The sequence below is a fragment of the Cryptomeria japonica genome, chromosome 9, assembly GCF_030272615.1.
Source record: "Cryptomeria japonica chromosome 9, Sugi_1.0, whole genome shotgun sequence".
In the NCBI taxonomy this organism is placed as follows: Eukaryota; Viridiplantae; Streptophyta; class Pinopsida; order Cupressales; family Cupressaceae; genus Cryptomeria; species Cryptomeria japonica.
In genome coordinates this window covers 599641467-599659665 of record NC_081413.1, presented here as the reverse complement: position 1 = coordinate 599659665, position 18199 = coordinate 599641467, and the positions used below count along the sequence as shown (strand labels likewise).

Below are 18199 nucleotides of genomic sequence, written 5' to 3'. Positions count from 1 at the left end.
AAAACAATTTACACATTGTATCTATGACTAAATTCAATGCTTATGATATAGTATAGATGTTGTTTAACATTTATTACCACTACCTGAATGATTAACCAACTAATTTTTACTCCCTTTTTAAAATATAATTTTGATAAATGATTCCAAATTTTTAATCTACATAATATTTTACAAATGTTGTTATCATAGCTCTAAAAAGTATGACATTGCTTTATCTCATTTTGATTATCACTAATTCAAATATTGTTGTCATAGCTCTAAAAAGTATTTTATTATGATTATCAATAATTCAAATGTAACCAAAATTAAATTAAAAAAATTATGTATCATTGAATTTATTTGCACCTCACACTTTATCATTTAATATATAAATATTGCATATTTCCAAATTTGATATCTCGCATACTTTACTTAGATATTTTAAAATATAGAAATGCTAGTAAATAATTACATAACTCTTTTTAACCAATTAAATGTAAAAAATAATAAAAATACAAATTAGAATGAAACAAATCTATATTAAGTTTTAATAAATATTTAAAATATCAAATAAATTATAATATAAGATTTTTATTTTTATCGGTAATATTTTTGTTTTATTGAGTAAAATTAAAACAATACATCATCCAAGATATATCTCTCAAATCACCCAAAAAGTCCCCACAAAAACCTCCAAACCACCCAAAAAAACACATCCATAAACCAGTGATCTGCACAAACCCTACCCCACAAAACAAGTACGAGAATGACGTATACATATTGCCAGACAAAAATTAGCATAAGCTATTCAAACTATTTTAACTGTAACTTAAGATTTTCAAGCAAATAAACAAAAAAGAGAAATGACACCAAGAGGTACATTGTCCTGCAAAATCTTTATTGACGTTTCTCCGCCTCTGCATTCGATGAGCTCGCACCACCCCCAACCATGTTCCCTTCGTCATTCGCTCTGTTAGCTCGCGACAGGCTCTGCTTAGCCATTTATGCCGAAAGGCGCCTGGTTATCGGTCGCCTCCTCTGCACCTCCTCCACCACCCTAGCTTCCTCCTTTGCTTGCCTAATAGTCTCCTCCAACTCCATGATTTGAATATATATTGTTAGGCCCTCCCAACCTCTCCTTGCATCATCCCAAAATCTAGCTTTTACCTCTTCACGACGTCTTAGAAAGGGAATTCGCAAATGTCAGCCTCTGAGCTTAGCGTGCTCCTCTGGGATGCCCTCTGAAATGTTAAATCCCCATCTCGGGACTACCCATTCTAGCAAAGGTTCCATGTTGAGCAAATAATCTCTTGGCACTATTGTCGTCATCACTTTTCTCACCTCTTCACAGGGATAACCAAAATTGAGCCCCCACGCTATAATTAACGCGTATATGTCCACCCTTGTTCTATATCTATGTCCAATAACAACCACCTCCTCACCAAGGACCAGTTGAACAACCCTCAAGAACAGGGGGTCGTTCAGAATGAACATATTTTGTAGCCGTTTTGCAGGAACTGGCCCCAAAAAAGCAGGCATGAGTTTATTTGTTTTAAGTGTGAAGTTGGCTTCCATATCGCACCCCCACAAAAACTGCCTAACTCTGCACCAAAAACCACAGTAACTACCACCAAATCCACTCGACTGCCTCAATGAATAAGTGAAAATTCCCATTCTCGCAATAAATGGAGCTCTCTCAACTCCCGCCGCCAATGAAGAGTAATTCAACATTAATTGCCTGTTATGCTCAAGCCAACCTAGGCACGAACAAAGAGAAAAGAAATGCATTTCGCACATTTCAAGTATGACAAGGTACTGTACTGGCAGAACATCTTAACTCCATTGAATGGTACTGTCGTTACCATCCCACCACCTCACTTCTCCCTTAGCAAGATCACATACCACGTTAGACAATTTTCGTCAGCATTGACATTTCCACTTCTCCTTACATGCGAGATGTAAAAATCTTGAAAAGATTTTAATTTTGAACAAATTTATTAGGATAAATTTATTTAGTCTCCAACTCGGGGTTACTCTTTTCACGATTGCATTAACCACAACTTGAGAATCTCCCTCAAAATGGACTTTCGAAATCTTCATATTTGCTGCAAAATCAGTTGCTAACAAAGCCGCTTGCACCTTTGCCTCATTATTAGTTCCATCTTGCAACTTTTTTGCTCCTTTAAAAAGAATCTTCCTTTCATCATCACAAGCCACACATCCTGCTCCAGAAGTGCATGGATTACCTCTTGAGACCCTGTCAAATTTGATCTTAACCCATCCTCTTTCAGATTTTGACCAAATCACCTCCTTATCTCCCAAGTTCTTACCAACACGATTAACCCTTTGAAACCCATGAACGAGTAATATAAGATTATTTTAGATACCATACAATTATAATAAAAATTAATATAAATAAAAAAATTAAAATATATGAAAAGAAATTATAATTACACTTTTCATCACTACAATATCTTTTTTGTATTAATTTGGTAGTTACTGTAGTGCCTTCTCTAATTCCCACCAACAAGTTGGGAGTTAAAAATGTTGTAGGACTCTTTGTATGGGTGGAAATGGGCTTAAAATATCTTGTGAACAAATAAGGGTTTAGGGGTTCCAATGTATTAATTTCTGAGGCGGCAAAAAACAGCGAGGCCCTGGATATTTTAACTCGAATAAAAACATTTCCCTCTTTCAAGCCTCTCAATATACATACACTGAAAACCTCATTTTACAGGCTCTTAGCCATTTTTGTGGGATTATCGTTCAGAGGCTTTGATAAGAAAGCAAGAAAATCTTGGATACAATGTGTTTAGGTTTTCGGGCGATTTGTTGATGGGATTACCCTGTTGAAAGCGAAGTTCCTTTCTTTTCGCTTGCAATAAGTAGGAGTTTAAAGAATGGTGAGGTTAACGGCAGATTTAATATCGAAGTGCCCTCAGTATTTCAATGCCGTTCGTGAACGAGAGCTTGACCTACGTGGTATGCAAATTTTCTTGTCACTTTATGAGAAAACTGTTTGTTTTCTATAATTTACAGAGCAATTATCAAACAATGATTATATTTTAAAACGAGTTAAAATTAAGTTGGTGTGGAGGTAACTAGAAAATTGAAGATACAATGGCATAACTGTTAAAGAGTAAGTTTTTGTTGCCGGGTACTTCAATATTTTTCTTTGACAATGTTGGGGAAGCTTGGGCCATATTTTTAAAGTCTGAACAACAAAAAGTCCCTTAAGCTGAACCGAAACTACGCTTTCTCAGTATTTGGTCAGTAAGGTTTCCCTTTTAAAGACTGTGACCTTAAGGTGCTAGGAAAGGAATGAAAGAGTCTTAAGAATGTACACGAATGAGAGTATGATGAATCGAGAAGGCCATGCTGGGTTTGGGTAGAGTTTTAAAATTCATTCAACTTATGTCCAGTAGCTTTCTTACGCCCAGACTTGTTGCCATAAGTCATGCTTTTCTATATGGTGGGAATTATTTATTGACAGTAGGCTTTGGCATATTTCTTGCAAAAAAATTCTATATGTCAACCTTTTTCTTGTTCTTCCTGATTTTTTTTTGTTTCTTTTTTGGTGCTCACGTGTTATCTATGTTTTTTTTGAAATTCTCGTATTTTGCAATTTTATAAACATGGCTGCAATGCACGTGCCTTATGGTTCTCTCCCATTACACTTACACCACAATCCCTTGATTAATGTTAAATTAAATCAGTAAACCCATAATAATAACCTTTGAATACTTTTGTTTGGCTCTTTGAGTGGGTCTCACCGTGTTCTCCTTTTCTGTGGCATCTTGATGCAAAATTTATGATATTATTTATCGCTGACACTTAAGGTAACATGTTATCTTTTGGTTAATTTTGAAATTCTTGAAGACCTTTGGTGAAAAACAAGAAGAAATTTAGCATTTCCTTTGCCCTAAGGCTAGATGCCCTTATGATTTGTTTCTTTCATTTGCCTTAAGGCTAAGGACCTTCATTAGGTCTTGTTTCATATGCATGTTAGTTGATGCTATTTTATGATAGGATTCTTTCAAGTGTTCCATAGAGTCTCAAAATGGGTTCGATGCAAGGGCAGCTTTTGGGGATGGCAATATTTTTCCTAAAAGTCGAGGGCAATGACTAAAATTCCGAATATACACAATTTCATGATTTAATCAAGTTTTTAATATCAATACCAATTGACAAGTACAATGGGCCAATGGCAATTCTAACTCATTCTCTGATGTAAATGTCATGGCATACACTTCATTTCTAGAATTTAGAATTGCTACACTTATCTAGCTTTTCCAATTGGACAGCAACTAGCCTTGTATTTGTAGCTTGATACTTATTAATTTGTTTCATCTTCACCGTGTCAACATCCCATCATGTTCTGTACTCTTCTTGTACTCAATTGTGTTGCTATTCATGAGATGCAAGGTACAATTTAGCCATGTACTACCACAAGCTTCTTTGTTCTGTTAGAGGTAAGAATGTTTCTCTTGATAGAGTGGATGAAGCTCTATGTAGACTAGGTCTTCTCAACAAAAAGGGAACTACAAATTTATTATAAGAGACGTATGCGTAGTGTACTTATCTGTGATATGTTTCTCTTGACAGAGTGGATGAAACTCTATGTTCGACTAGTTCCTCTCAACAAAAAATGAACTACAAACTTGTGATAAGAGATGGATGCATGATGTACTTATTGGTGATGGAGGCTCATGCTATTGCCATGTATTGGGTTGTTGTGTGCCAAAGTCTTCTTATCTAACTATGCCAAACTCACTTAGCCCTTGATTTTGACAGATGTAGTTCACTTATGTTAGACGAATGAAAGATGCTGAGTGCTGATTGGAGCAAACTGATCTAATTTTCTGATTCTGATTTCTTTGGCCAGCGGTTTGAAATTTGAATTTTTTGTGTGTTTTTGGAAGTTTTATGCTTTTTATTTTTTATTTTTGGAGATATGTGCTTCGAGAAATTGACAATGCAAATGAATAACAATGAAAATACATAAACAATTGACTGGAAACTAATTTTTCAGATTTTCTGATTTATTGACAACAACTATCAAATGACAAGAAATAATGAAATTCAACATTAACTTGCCAAATTGGCCTACTAGGAGTCCAACGCTTTGCCTAGAAGGCTTCCTTATTGACTTAATTGAATGCAGATGCTGCTACAGGATTTTCCAAGGTGTTCTAACTGCTCCCTGAAGTTTTATTCTCCTCAATAATAATTACCAAGAACAATTCTTGCACTAATGGACAAAACTGCTGCTGTTTCCCTCAGGCCTCTAGGAGACTTCACTGAAATTAGTCAACTTTTCCCACTGATTTGCTCATATCTCTCTCCAAAGTTGTCATAAGCCTGAAAGAATGATTAATTTCTTTATTCCTAATGCTGACAATGAATTTTGTACAAAACAATCAACTTCAGACCCTCTAATTTATTTTCTATGAATTCTCAGGCAAGCTAGGAGTGTACGGCCAGGCTGGGAGAAGCATGGCTGGCCATAAACTGCAATATTTTCTCCAAATTATGCCCTCTAACTGCTCAGATCTGATATTCGAACCCTTATGATGCTGCTGCTATCCTTCAAATGTCTGATTCAAACCCTTGAAGACCAAAATTAACCTTCTGTGCTAAAATCGGGTGATGAATGATGAAGGGGTTTCATCCTGTCATCAAGAGATTGAAGGATTTTGTCTCCAATCTTGCTCCAGCACTCTGCAAAAATTGTTGCAGACCTGCATTGTATATTTCCTTCAAATTTTCCAAAACAAATGATGCCCAAAATGAACGTACTATACCTTCTTAACTCTCCAAACCCCAATTCGAACCTCTTAAAGGTATCTTTTGAAGATTCTTTGGAATCTTTCTCCTCCAAAAAGTGGCGCCATCTTGAGGGGGTCTTCTTCATGAACATTTCACCGCTTTTTAAGTTATAGTCTCCTAGGGAAAAGTGCAAGGTGACATTTTAAAAATGAAGTTATGGATATAAGTTACTTTTTAATAACTTATATCCAAAATTAGAAAAGGTTACTTTATAACTTAACATTATAAAGTTTATTATAAATAGTTCACCAAAGCCAAAATTGATTAAGTGTTGGTCCTGTTTGGCTAACCAATCATCTCCATACTCTTGAACTTTACGTGTGGAGATGGGTGACAGGTGAATTTACACATCTGGATAGCAACTAGAGAAGTGGGGACATTACAATGAATGAGGCCTCCTCTCAATACGCATCTTCTCGATGGCCTTCATGAAGCCTGACTTCACCTCAATATAATTGATAGGGAGAACCCTATCAAGTCTATGCACATGCTACTTAGAGTTAAATGCATAGGCGGCCATGTTCAAATGTGTGTTGAGCTTCTGCCTTCTCTGGTGAAGTGTAGGTTGAATGTACTAATTGTAGAACAGCAAGGTGGGGTCTCTCTATCATGCAATGATTGCTTTTTAGACAAGATTGTCATAAATGCATTTATACATCTCCTCAAGGCTTGGAGTTTTAGAATCCCATATCTAATCAACAGAAAAATTGAGAATATAATGGAAGTGATGAATTTGGTACCTAAGTAAAAGGTGGCTCTCTTCATACCTTCCTTTAGTCTTATTCCCTTCTATGTCTTGGACTGAGCTCAACGATTCCAGCCTTTTGTCATGATCATTAGTTGTGGCTCTTGCAATTCAATCATCCTCTCCAAGAGAATGAAGTACAATGCATGTTTGGTCTCAACAGCCTTGCTAATTTTTTATTGGAGAACTGAAACAGGACATGCGATGGTGGTGATTGATGCAGATAAACATCTGCACATCTCTCGCATCAGCTAGACTTGTTTGATCTAGTCAATTTTGCTGATGTATTTAAGTGTATTCTTTATGTGTGCACACAAAAAGGGTCCAACATATATGTTTGTAGGTAGCTTCAACCAACTTCCCTGCTGCCCTGCATAGACATGCTTTAGCTAGCAGCCTAGCACCACCTATTCCTCATTCTCAGGGCCAGCTATCTAAATAGCATCTGTAAGGATGTGAAATTGAACTCGGCATCTTTCTGGTGTATCTTTGCCGTTTAATTTTCCCAGTACAGGTCTTGATTGTCAGTTTCTTTTTAATGACTGGAATAATGGATAGTTCACGGATGTCATGTCCCCATCTTTGACCCAAAAAGATAACAAACAAAGAACAATTGTGGGATCAAGACTGGCAGCCTTGATAACTAAAGTTGAGTAGGCCATGATAACTAAAGTTGAGTAGTTAAGAGTAGAAAATAATGAAGTGTACATAATATCAATAGTAGGTTATATAGTTGACAAGAATGATAAGGCATAAAGACTTGCAAGCATCCAAGTAAAGCATAGAGAAAAAGATAAAGTAGTTTGATATGCTATCTTAAACAAGGAGTGAAGGTATTAAGAGCATACGACATACTGAAGCTATAATCATCTCTTATGCATCAATCTAGCAAGGTATATGAAGAGACATGATATTGATAGACAATCAGCAAGGAAAAGGATTGAACAATTATCGATCACATAAGCATCAACAGTAAGCATCCGTTCATCCCATACATATTTTTGATGATGGTTTGAAAATATCAATCACGATGTGTTCAACAGATTGATAAAGGTAAGATCATTGAGAAAAGGTGACATGGTTGAGATTATCAAATGAGTAGTAGTATATGAGCGATTTGGGTAATATGGGAGCAATCTATATTACATCGGGTACATATTTCCATATTAAAATATCAAGCCATTGATAATATAAACAAAAAGAGTACAAGACGCTAAGCGATCAAGGTCAGACGTTTGGCAATAAGGAAGCTGTGATAAAAGATTATAAGAACGATTAATTACCCAGATCGACTAAGGCAAATGATGGAGGTGATTGATAAATAAGCATCGATTAATGACGTAAAGTGATTACACACATTCAGCCTATAGCATGAAGAGAGGAATAGTGGCAACTAGTCAAAGGCTAAGATTTGTCTCCAAAGGAATGCTTTAACCAAGACCAAGTATAATGATTAAGGGATATCGGTGTCCACTAAATCTTCTATTCACCGCCTATGAAGATAAAGATAACTAAGGCATTGATTAGACCTGAATAAAGATTACAAATAATAATAATTATTGTTAATTTTCAGATCAGAGATGTAAGCAAACATAAATGTTAACTGGGTGCTCGTTTAACCACAGGCAACAACTCAGATCTGTTGCCTTCCCAACCGTAGACGATATCTTGTTATCATCTCCCCTGAGCACATTTCCTATGTAAAGACCTACTTGTCTTGGTATGCTAACGGCTCTTCTATTATTCGATCTGCTCAGCTATTTACTTGGACTGCTCTTGTATTCAATGAATAATCGAATCGTAGAGTGAATGAGGTCGCACCTCATATATATACATGAGTTGTACCCTTTCACAAAGGGTTGGCCCTTAAGAACATGACTCATGCATTAATTAATTAAATACATTTCATATTTAATATATTAATTGCTTCATCAAGGTCGGCTCATCTAGCAAATATAAAACATAGTGTATTAATAGCTTTGGGATATCTCCCGCTGCTAACCACATACATCAACACTCCCTCTTTAGCTAGGGAGATATCCTTCTTGATATCTACAAGTCACATCACCTCATCGTAATGACTAACACAATGACTACACTCATCTGTATGAAAGAAGCTTATCATCTCATCGTGATGTTGTCATCTCATCATGACATTCACCATGGCTACTCCCAGAGGGTGAATAAACACAATTGCTAAGTCATGGAGTCTCTCACATGACATCCACCATGCCTACTCGCAGAGGGTGGAACAAGGGCTGGAACCTCAAACTTCTCTCACAGAGAAGAATGCACAACAAGGGTTGATATCTCAAACTTCTCTCATAGAGAAGAATGTACAACAAGGGCTGATACCTCAAACTTCTCTCACAGAGAAGAATGCATAACAAGGGTTGATACCTCAAACTTCTCTCACAGAGAAGAATGCATAACAAGGGCTAATACCTCAAATTTCTCCATCACAGAGAAAAATGCATTAACCAAAAGATGTGGCTCCCTTTGAAGCTGAAAAGTCAAGCTCCCTTTGAAGCTGAAATGTCAAGCTTCCTCTGAAGCAGATATCAACCTTCTGACCTCTTCGTCCAAGGTTACTTTTGATGAAGTGTTAGACTCCCTTTGAATCTGATATCAACCTTCTGACCTCCTCATCCAAGGTTGCCTCTGATGGATTGTCAAACTTTCTCTGAATGTTGATTTCTCCTCTTCGAAGAAACATCTTCAGCCACCAACTCAGTCTCATGGCAGCAAACATCAAGTTCTTCCTTCCTTGAATGCAATCTCTTATGCTTCTTGGTCCGTCCTGAAAGCATTTCAAAGAGATTAATAATAGTTCATCTATTAAGGCATACATGATTCATTATCAAAGTTATAGCATGAAATACTTATCTCATTTAAATCATAATCTCTTCAAGTGTTGTATTTAAGCGCTTTTCAGGTATGCACCAGACCCAGCGAACCTTCACTAGAGATGAATTGAAATGCTCGATACAGTATGAGCCAAGTCCCCGACTATGGCGAATGAGAGTTGACATTGTAATTGCATAATTACTATCACTTCCCCTTTTCCATGGTTCCTCTTAAGATCTCCCTTGCTCTTTTGTGGTTGTTCAATTTTCAACACAGAGATTCTTTGATTATTAAAGAAAAGATTCTGCTAAGCTTCCAAACCTGAGTTTAAGTTTGCAGGGAGTATATGTACAGTATATATATTCCACGAACAACCACACGTAAATGCACAACAGATCATTCACATGTATCGCATGTATAAGAACAACATATCATGCACCGATCGTATCATCCTTCTTCCTTTGGAACATTGAATAATTAACAAGAACTTATGTATCCTGCCACTGGAAGTGCTAATCTTAGCACCAAAAAAAATAAAAAAATCTGCTCAACTTAAATTTCTTAGACACATTATGCAGCCAGCATATTCAATATAGGACCAGGCCTCTCAAGGCACCATCACAATCCATGCACATAGAGAATGAAATCGATGTGACCAACCAATCACAATCGAGTTGTAGTTCTCCTTTCATTTTGAGACACTCTTGGAAATCTTCACAACTAGCATGAAACAATTCGTAATGACTCTTTATTGCAATGTAGCATGGATGTTTTCCATACACATGGTGCACTTGCATTGTATATCATTCTTGCAATGTGGATAGTAGCTGCCCCTACTTAGATACATCTCCATAGTTGTACTACCTTTACCCATACTCAACACCAGTTTCTTCATCGCAAAAATTATAGTGATCTTAGATTATTAGTTCCGTCACTACTACAGATGATCTCAGAAACCTTTGTAAACCGATGTTGATAAAGTGCCAAACCGAAAAATTGACACTTTCAATACCAATTGCTACAGTGATCTGCTTCCAAGATCAAGACACAAGCAATATACCAACCAGGGACACGGTTTAAGATCAATGTTCATAGCGAGTGTCACTTATTGATGGCCTAGAAGACCTATACTAGATGCCCAGATACCATGAATGTATATATCCCCTAAGCGAGTACAAAAATTTATGCGTCAATGCTCCCGGACAACTAATCTCATGCAGGTGGAAATCACTTTCAATGGATAAAACCAACATCTACACCATAAGCTGCATACTTAAATGCCCTAAGGATGTGCCCTAATGCACCAGGCACTTGTCAATAAATGAGTATCACAATATTCGGTTTTTGCACCTTTAAATGTAAATGCAGAGAAAACTGAGTGTTGTTCGGGCCAATCCTTTCTCTATTTTCAAATCCTTGAGAGGGTCTCCCGTGATGCCAACATCCTTGGCAAACCTATTGATGTTTTTCATCTCCTCAGATTGTAAATATGAGTGGATCTCTCTATCCACTTGGTTATTTCACATATCTTCAAAAATGTTGTTCGAAACCTTACACACAATTTTTCTGCATCAAATATGATTTCAAGCATACCATTTATGACTTTTGTACCAGCATTCGGATAAGCTTCTAAGAGTTAAGATCGTATGATACTTCCAAGACCTCATTAAGTGTGGTGGTTCCTTCTCCTTGCGCACCCACGAATGATGGGTTGGGTAAGGATGAATGCTATGTTTGAAGAAATGATCCTATTGTCACTTGGCCACGCCGTATAGACACTTTTGCAACTCACCTCAACTCGTCACCTCTATTCACGCCTTCCCTTTTCAAAGCATATTTATGGAGGATTGCAAGTCTATTACACTATGTGCGTCGTCCTGCATTCGTAGCTGCAAATTTCTTGAAGATTGGAGGGTGGTCATTCTTCCTTTATGGCATCGTCGCCCCTTCTTCCTTGTCGTAATTTAAGAGCAACTTTTTTTTTTCGCAGTCTTTCGAATTTCCGTCTGTGCTCTTTCGCGCTGCTTGTGGTGCACAATGATAGTTTTCCGCTTCAAAGCGGGCATTCTGCCATCAAACACAAACATGGGCTTAACGCACAAAAACAAAAGCTTGCAAATTCGTCTAAAGAATTCGTTTGAGCATTTCTTATTATTTCTCCCTTGTCGTCTTGCATTGCCTTCATAAATTGCACCATCCAAATGCTCGCATCTACTACCAGTTTTCTTCCAGCCAAGGTTTCGACGGATACACGCCTGCCAACAGGAGATAATAGCTCCCACAAACCCTGCACTCCCATGGCTTCTGTTTTGTTTGCTCTCTGCCGTTACTGTGAAGGAAACTTACAAATCTGATCAAATTTCGGAACCTGGCTTTGATACCATGTTAATTTTCAGATCAGAGATGTAAGCAAACATAAATGTTAACTGGGTGCTCGTTTAACCACAAGCGACTGTTGCCTTCCCAACCGTAGACGATATCTTGTTATCGTCTCCCCTGAGCATATTTCCTATGTAAAGACCTACTTGTCTTGGTATGCTAACGACTCTTCTATTATTCGATCTGCTCAGCTATTTACTTAGACTGCTCTTGTATTCAATGAATAATCGAATCGTAGAGTGAATGAGGTCGCACCTCATATATATACATGAGTGGTACCCTTTCACAAAGGGTTGGCCCTTAAGAACATGACTCATGCATTAATTAATTAAATTCATTTCATATTTAATATATGAATTGCTTCATCAAGGTCGGCTCATCTAGCAAATATAAATCATAGTGTATTAATAGCTTGGGGATATCTCCCGCTGCTAACCACATACATCAACAATTACGGAAGGGTGTGGTTTGAGTAATAAACCGATTTGTTTAAGTTGAAGAGAGGTGTCTCTTAACATCAAAATAATGTAACTATTCATTCAACAAGATATAAGATGGCAATCAAATCCCTTCCATCACATCATCAGGGATTAGGACGGGAAGATAGGATATATTAATAGTTAGCAAGATCGTCCAGATCAGATCAGAACTGTTATTAAGTTACAGGCAGAATGTTTTTTTTGGTGGCAGGCACGGTGATGTGCTCAATATGATGATTTAGATTTGAAGCCCGATAATGATTGTTTGCAGAATTTAATAATAATATAAATAATAGATATTAATGTAATTGTTATACTTATTATAATATCTTTTAGAAGCTGCTGTGCAGTAATACACAATAATTTATATAACTAGTAATTAATAAATATGTAAATAATTTAATAGAATAAGACTAATTATTTAGTACGGCAAATTAGCAAGTACTTGATAGACAAAAGAAAGATAGAATATCATAGATTTGATTCATGTTAAGATAAACTTGTCTCTTAATCAAGTTAGTTTAAGTCATAAGTACATAGAAATAGATTAATTATGGTTAAAACAGGTCTAAACCTAGTAGGGGACATTACAAGTGGTTTTAGACTTCAGAGCAACTTTCCTGCCATCCTGTGGAATATAAATTAATGCAGAGAAGGGGAGTAAGGAGAAGAGAATTTAAAAAAAAAAGAAGAGGCGAAGACTATATTCAGCCATCCAAAAAACAAAACCGCCACAGTCAACTTGTATACACGTCAGCACTCTATTCACCACGGACAGGGGTGTAATAGGGAAGTGGATACGCAGCCAAAGTGATCAGAAGGAATTCAGAAAGGAATAGGCCAGGTACGCCTCATCGAACTCTAAGAAAATAGAGTAATACTGGCACAATAGTATAATGAAATCTAAATATAGTAACAATCATATAAAGTAATAAGGCAATGAATTACATTATAATTCAGCATATAATTCTAATGAATCTGCATTCTGTATATCTGGTATGGCAGTCATAAATTACATATAATTATAATGAAATCTACGAACTGTTAATGATACAATAAGATGATAATACTACATATCCTTAATACATGTAATGTTATCAACTAATATAATGGATATTGAAATAAATGAATGAATGGCAATACAACCAATGGTATCAATTCTGTATAATTAATGTCTGATCCAATGTAACAAACTGCTAAAAAACGGATAGAAGGGTGGCTTAGATGGGTAAGAGGGTTAAGTTTTACCTCCTAAGTAGACCATCTATTGATGACAAAGTCTGCAATAGGCCAGGAGGACTAAGATACGCTCCTGGGCTTAGATTGGTGAAACTGATAACTCCACTATGCTACCCATACCGTTCCTACAGTAATATTAATTGGGGTAAGAGTATGATCAGGAGGATAAGACCCACACCATGTGAAGTAGGCCGAGAGGGGCTTAGCATAGGTTGGCTGGGCAACCCAATCATAACTCCATTTCCAAATCAATAATCTGCAATCAATTATTTATAATAAAATCAAACTATAAATACACAAACTCGATATGCAAATAAATTTTGTATACTTATTTGTTTCTGCAGGAAATCTTAAAGATAACGTGCATTAATCCTAATCTAACAATATAGTTCTCCAAATGTATGCTCGGTTTTTGTACAAGTGTATACTTTGTGTATGCTCGGTGTCTTCATGCATTCATATATGCTTCGTGTTTTCACATGCATGCTTCATGTTTTCATATGCATGCTTCGTGTTTTCACATGCATGCTAAATACTATCTGTAATCCTCTTATGGGAGAGGGTTTGAAGAGTAAGAGATATTAGAATATTTAATTATATTTTAGTCACCTATATTTAGTTCCTTGTTTAATGGTCATTTAGCTTTTAAGCTTTATTTAGCATTTAAGCTTTTTCTTTTTAGTTAATTAGCTTTTAGCTTTTTAGTAGTTCATTCATTCAATTTATTTTTCATGGTATCAATAGATTATCCGATTATTGAATCATTCATTCAATTTATTTTTCATGGTATCAGAGTGGAAATTAAATTTTTTGAAAGTTTTTGTTATTAAAATTTTTTCAAAGTTTTACTGAGCAAATTTTTTTTTTTCGAAGTTTTTATTGAAGAGATTTAAAAAAAAAAAACAGGTTCTTTTTCTCTTCTTGGGCAGATTTTTTTTTGTAGGTTGAAATTTTTCCTAGGGTTTCTGCAATTTTCAACTAGGGTTTTGACTCTTCAGTTCAAGTCGAAATTTTATTTTGGATGCAGATTCTTGGTGGGTTTTTCGAGACCTCAACTGGGTCGTCGTCAGATTTTTTTGGGTGCATCGATTTTTGTGCCTCGATTTTTGAGCCGTCGAATCTGCATTCTGATTTCATATTCTTGGTAGGTTTTTCGAGAGCTTTTTTGGGTTGGTCTCAGATTTTTTTGTGTGCCTCATTTTCCGTGCCTCTTTTTTTGTGCCAGTGAATTTGCCTTGGAATTTAAAAATAGTCCGTGATTTCTGCTAATTCTGTGGACGTTGGGAATTTTGGTGTCTTCTGGGCACTGTTTATGCTAAACATTTGACCTTGGGTTTTTGCCCCTATTTTTTTTTTTGCATTTTTTTTGAAACAAAAATCGTCTATATCTTTCTGTTTTTTTTACAAAAATAAATCAGAGGTATTTTTTTATTTTTTGCAAATTATTATTTTTTCTGATTATTTTCAAGAAAAATTTCAAGTTTTAAGTTTGCAGAAATTATTTAATTTCTGGGTTTCTTCCAAACCTCGAAATTGCACCCTATAATTCGTGCCAGAATTCTCCTCCAGGGTTTCAGATTTTTTGTGCAGCTGCTTCTATTCTGATTTTTGAATCAGATTCTTCTGTCTCATGCTTTCACTGGTTGACCTCGTTCAACCTCCATTTTTGTGATGGCATCTTTGACCAACATCATGTTTGAACACAGTCAAAAGTTCAACAGCTTCCACAACACCTGGAAACAGTGCATGTTCACGATATTTGAATATCGTTACCTTTATCAAATTGATTTAGGCTAGACCTCGTCTTACAGGTTCCAGGGTTTTCACGATTTTTTCCTAAAAAATTGTCTGTCGGTTTTCTGATTTTTTGTGGCCACAAAAAATCATGGGAGGGTTTTCACGATTTTTTCCTCAAAAATTGTTCACAGAGTTTATAATTTTCCCTTAAAAATTATCTCATTTGTAATTTGCGATATTCGCATAAGATTTTAATTATCTGGGTTTTACCTTTTTTTCCACAAAAACGATGATTTGTAACCTTCGATTTCTTGGTTTTTTGGTTTTCTCCTGAAAATCGTAAATTCTCTTTTCGAGGGTTCCTATTTCAGGGTTTGACGGTTTTTTCCTCCAAATCGTGCTTTGTTGTAGTTAGTTTGCGTCGCACTTGCCAGGGCGAACATCTGCAATCGTGGTATCTTGCAGTCAGTTTGGGAGTTGGTACTCTTCTGCAAAAGGGTTTGCCAATTTTTCCTCAAAATCATGGTTTTAGGTTTCAGGTTTCAGTTTGGTTACCCAACGTCAGGTTGGATGGATTTTGGTATTCTTGGTCATTAACACTTTTCAGATTTAGGGAGGGTCTCCACCGCAGCATAGTGTTCTTTTCATTTGTGATCAAAAGACCTGTAGTGTCTTCTGTAGGGTAGTTAGTAGATAGAATGACCATTAAGGGAGGGTATTAGAATATTTAATTATATTGTAGTCACCTATATTTAGTTCTTTGTTTAATGGTCATTTAGCTTTTTAGTTAATTAGCTTTTAAGCTTTATTTAGTGTTTAGCTTTTTAGTAGTTCACTTTAAACGACTTGTTCTTAATTTAGAATGTCGTCCTTGTAATCTCTTTATATACGTTTGTATATTGTTGAATAGATTATCCGATTATTGAATCATTCATTCAATTTATTTTTCAAGAGGGGTCACGAGGGGCTCGTAAGTAACCTAAAAGCAGGTACCGACAATTGAGGAGTCAAGTCACCCCTTACATCTTTCCCCCGATCCTGCAAGAGGGAATGCATAAAGATTGATTGTATAAAACTCATCTTGTGTGGTGGGCTTGAGATGCAGCAAGGAGGTTGTGAGGAGCTCATAAGTGGCCTTGAAGTGAGTCCTTACAATTGAAGAGTCAAGTAACCTGGTTACATTCTCCCCCCAACTTCACAAGATGGCAAGTGCTTTTAGGGAGATGAGGCCTTGATGGGACAGTGAGTAGGAGCCTCCAAATTGAGCAAGGGGGTTAGAAGCAACCTCCCTTGGTCTTAGTGTAGAAATGGCTCCAAGCAATCCCATCCAGTCTCTTCCTCCCAAAACTCTAACATGTTTGTGTGCTTTTCACCTTACCTATTACAAAGCAGAAAATGACATGACTCTATCCTATTCATTTGTATGGGTGAACTATTTAGTTTATTATGTCTTCGATTGGTTAGTCTCTCTTCTTGCCCTGTTTTCTGCCAATCTTTCTGTACTCAGATGATTGGCTTCCAGATCTCATGATTTGCCCCATTGGTTCATTTTACCCCAGTTGAATATTATTTGTTATTCACAATCAAAGGTATGTTCCAGTTCGAAGAGTGACCTGTCCACTAGATTCATATCTATGTTTCCGGCCTGTAGAGGTTTTGGATTAATTCATCTGCCCCAAACACTACATGATAACTTTGAATAATGAAAATCATCATGGCACATGTTTTAGCCACCTATAATGACAGTTTTGAGTTCTTGTTGGGCCATTTTTCTCCAATATTGTTGTCGTTTGCAACTCCCCAGCTACTCTTTTCGATGCCAGTTGAAAATATGATGAAGCTTTAATTATTACAAAGTGTTTGATGTCATGTCTATGAGAGAATAAACCAAGAAAAACCATGCAAAACCCACTCATAGCTGAAGGCTTGAAAGAGGTTGATTTGCGTAGAAGATGATCCCAAGTGTCCTTTGAGATCTCATATTACCAAACTCATCTTCGTCAACAGTCATCTGTGCCTTGCTGCTGAAGTCATTCCAGCTGGTTTCAAAGTATCTTGCCATTGGAGTCACACATAGGCTTGTTGCTTAAGATGACAGTTACTGTTGAACTTTGAAGTGACTTGTTATTGGAGTTACAGGCTTGTTGTCAAACATGTAATTGTGCTCTTAGATGCTGTTGAAGTCAGTTAGAAGTTGGAACATTCTTCTGATTTTCCAATTTATTTAAACATTCTAGTCTATTAAAACTCTCACGCACAAAATTAAAAAATCATCTTTAGCTTACTTCATTTTGTTTTTGCATGTTGCAAGATTGCTCATGACCCTAGATCCTTGGACATCAAGAAGTAGCTAATGGAAAATATGCCCAGGACATTTATTAGTTATGACACCAAAGTAAACATAATCCCAAGCTCTTTCATCACACCACATCTTGATAGATTGGTGAAATCCACCATTATGTAATCAATTGCACCAAAACTAAACACAAAGGCAAAGCAAACACCCTAGGCACCAATCTCTATGAATGCCTTCACTCATATTTCACCCTTCTGCTTCATACTGGGAGCGCATGTAACAAGAACACAACATGTGAGAGATAATTAGTGAACAAATGGTGGCCAATGAACATAATGCTTTCTTAAGGCAGATGATAAAATCACCATGAAGGTGTACGAAAGTAGGGGGAAGGCTTCCGAAAATAGTGAAAATCATCAACTTTGAGAAGATCTTCAATCAGCCATTCACTTGAAATTTCACTAAATGTGGCTGAGAAGGTATATTGCATAATCCTTGCATTGGCTAAATGGTCTGCTATGCCATTGTACTTTCTATAACATTGCCAATAATTTTCTCTTCGAAGCTGGCACCAATCAACTTAACTTCCTCCATTAAGCTCTTTAATTTCAATCTCTTAGGCACTCCTTAAGGCTCCTCTGAATTATAACAAAAGAATTTAATTTGACT

General features: G+C 36.4%; 1 protein-coding gene across 2 annotated transcripts in view; it reads left to right on the top strand.

Annotated features, from left to right (window-relative positions):
• Positions 1 to 2533: 2533 nt before the first annotated feature.
• LOC131074508 (U2 small nuclear ribonucleoprotein A') overlaps positions 2534 to 18199 on the top strand; it is a 96926-nt gene continuing 81260 nt past the window's right edge. For both annotated transcript variants that reach the window (XM_058011142.2, XM_058011141.2), the window contains exon 1: positions 2534 to 2961. In XM_058011142.2, the coding sequence (XP_057867125.2) occupies positions 2880 to 2961 (82 nt within the window). In that variant the 5' untranslated portion in view covers positions 2534 to 2879. The remainder of the gene's footprint in view (positions 2962 to 18199) is intronic.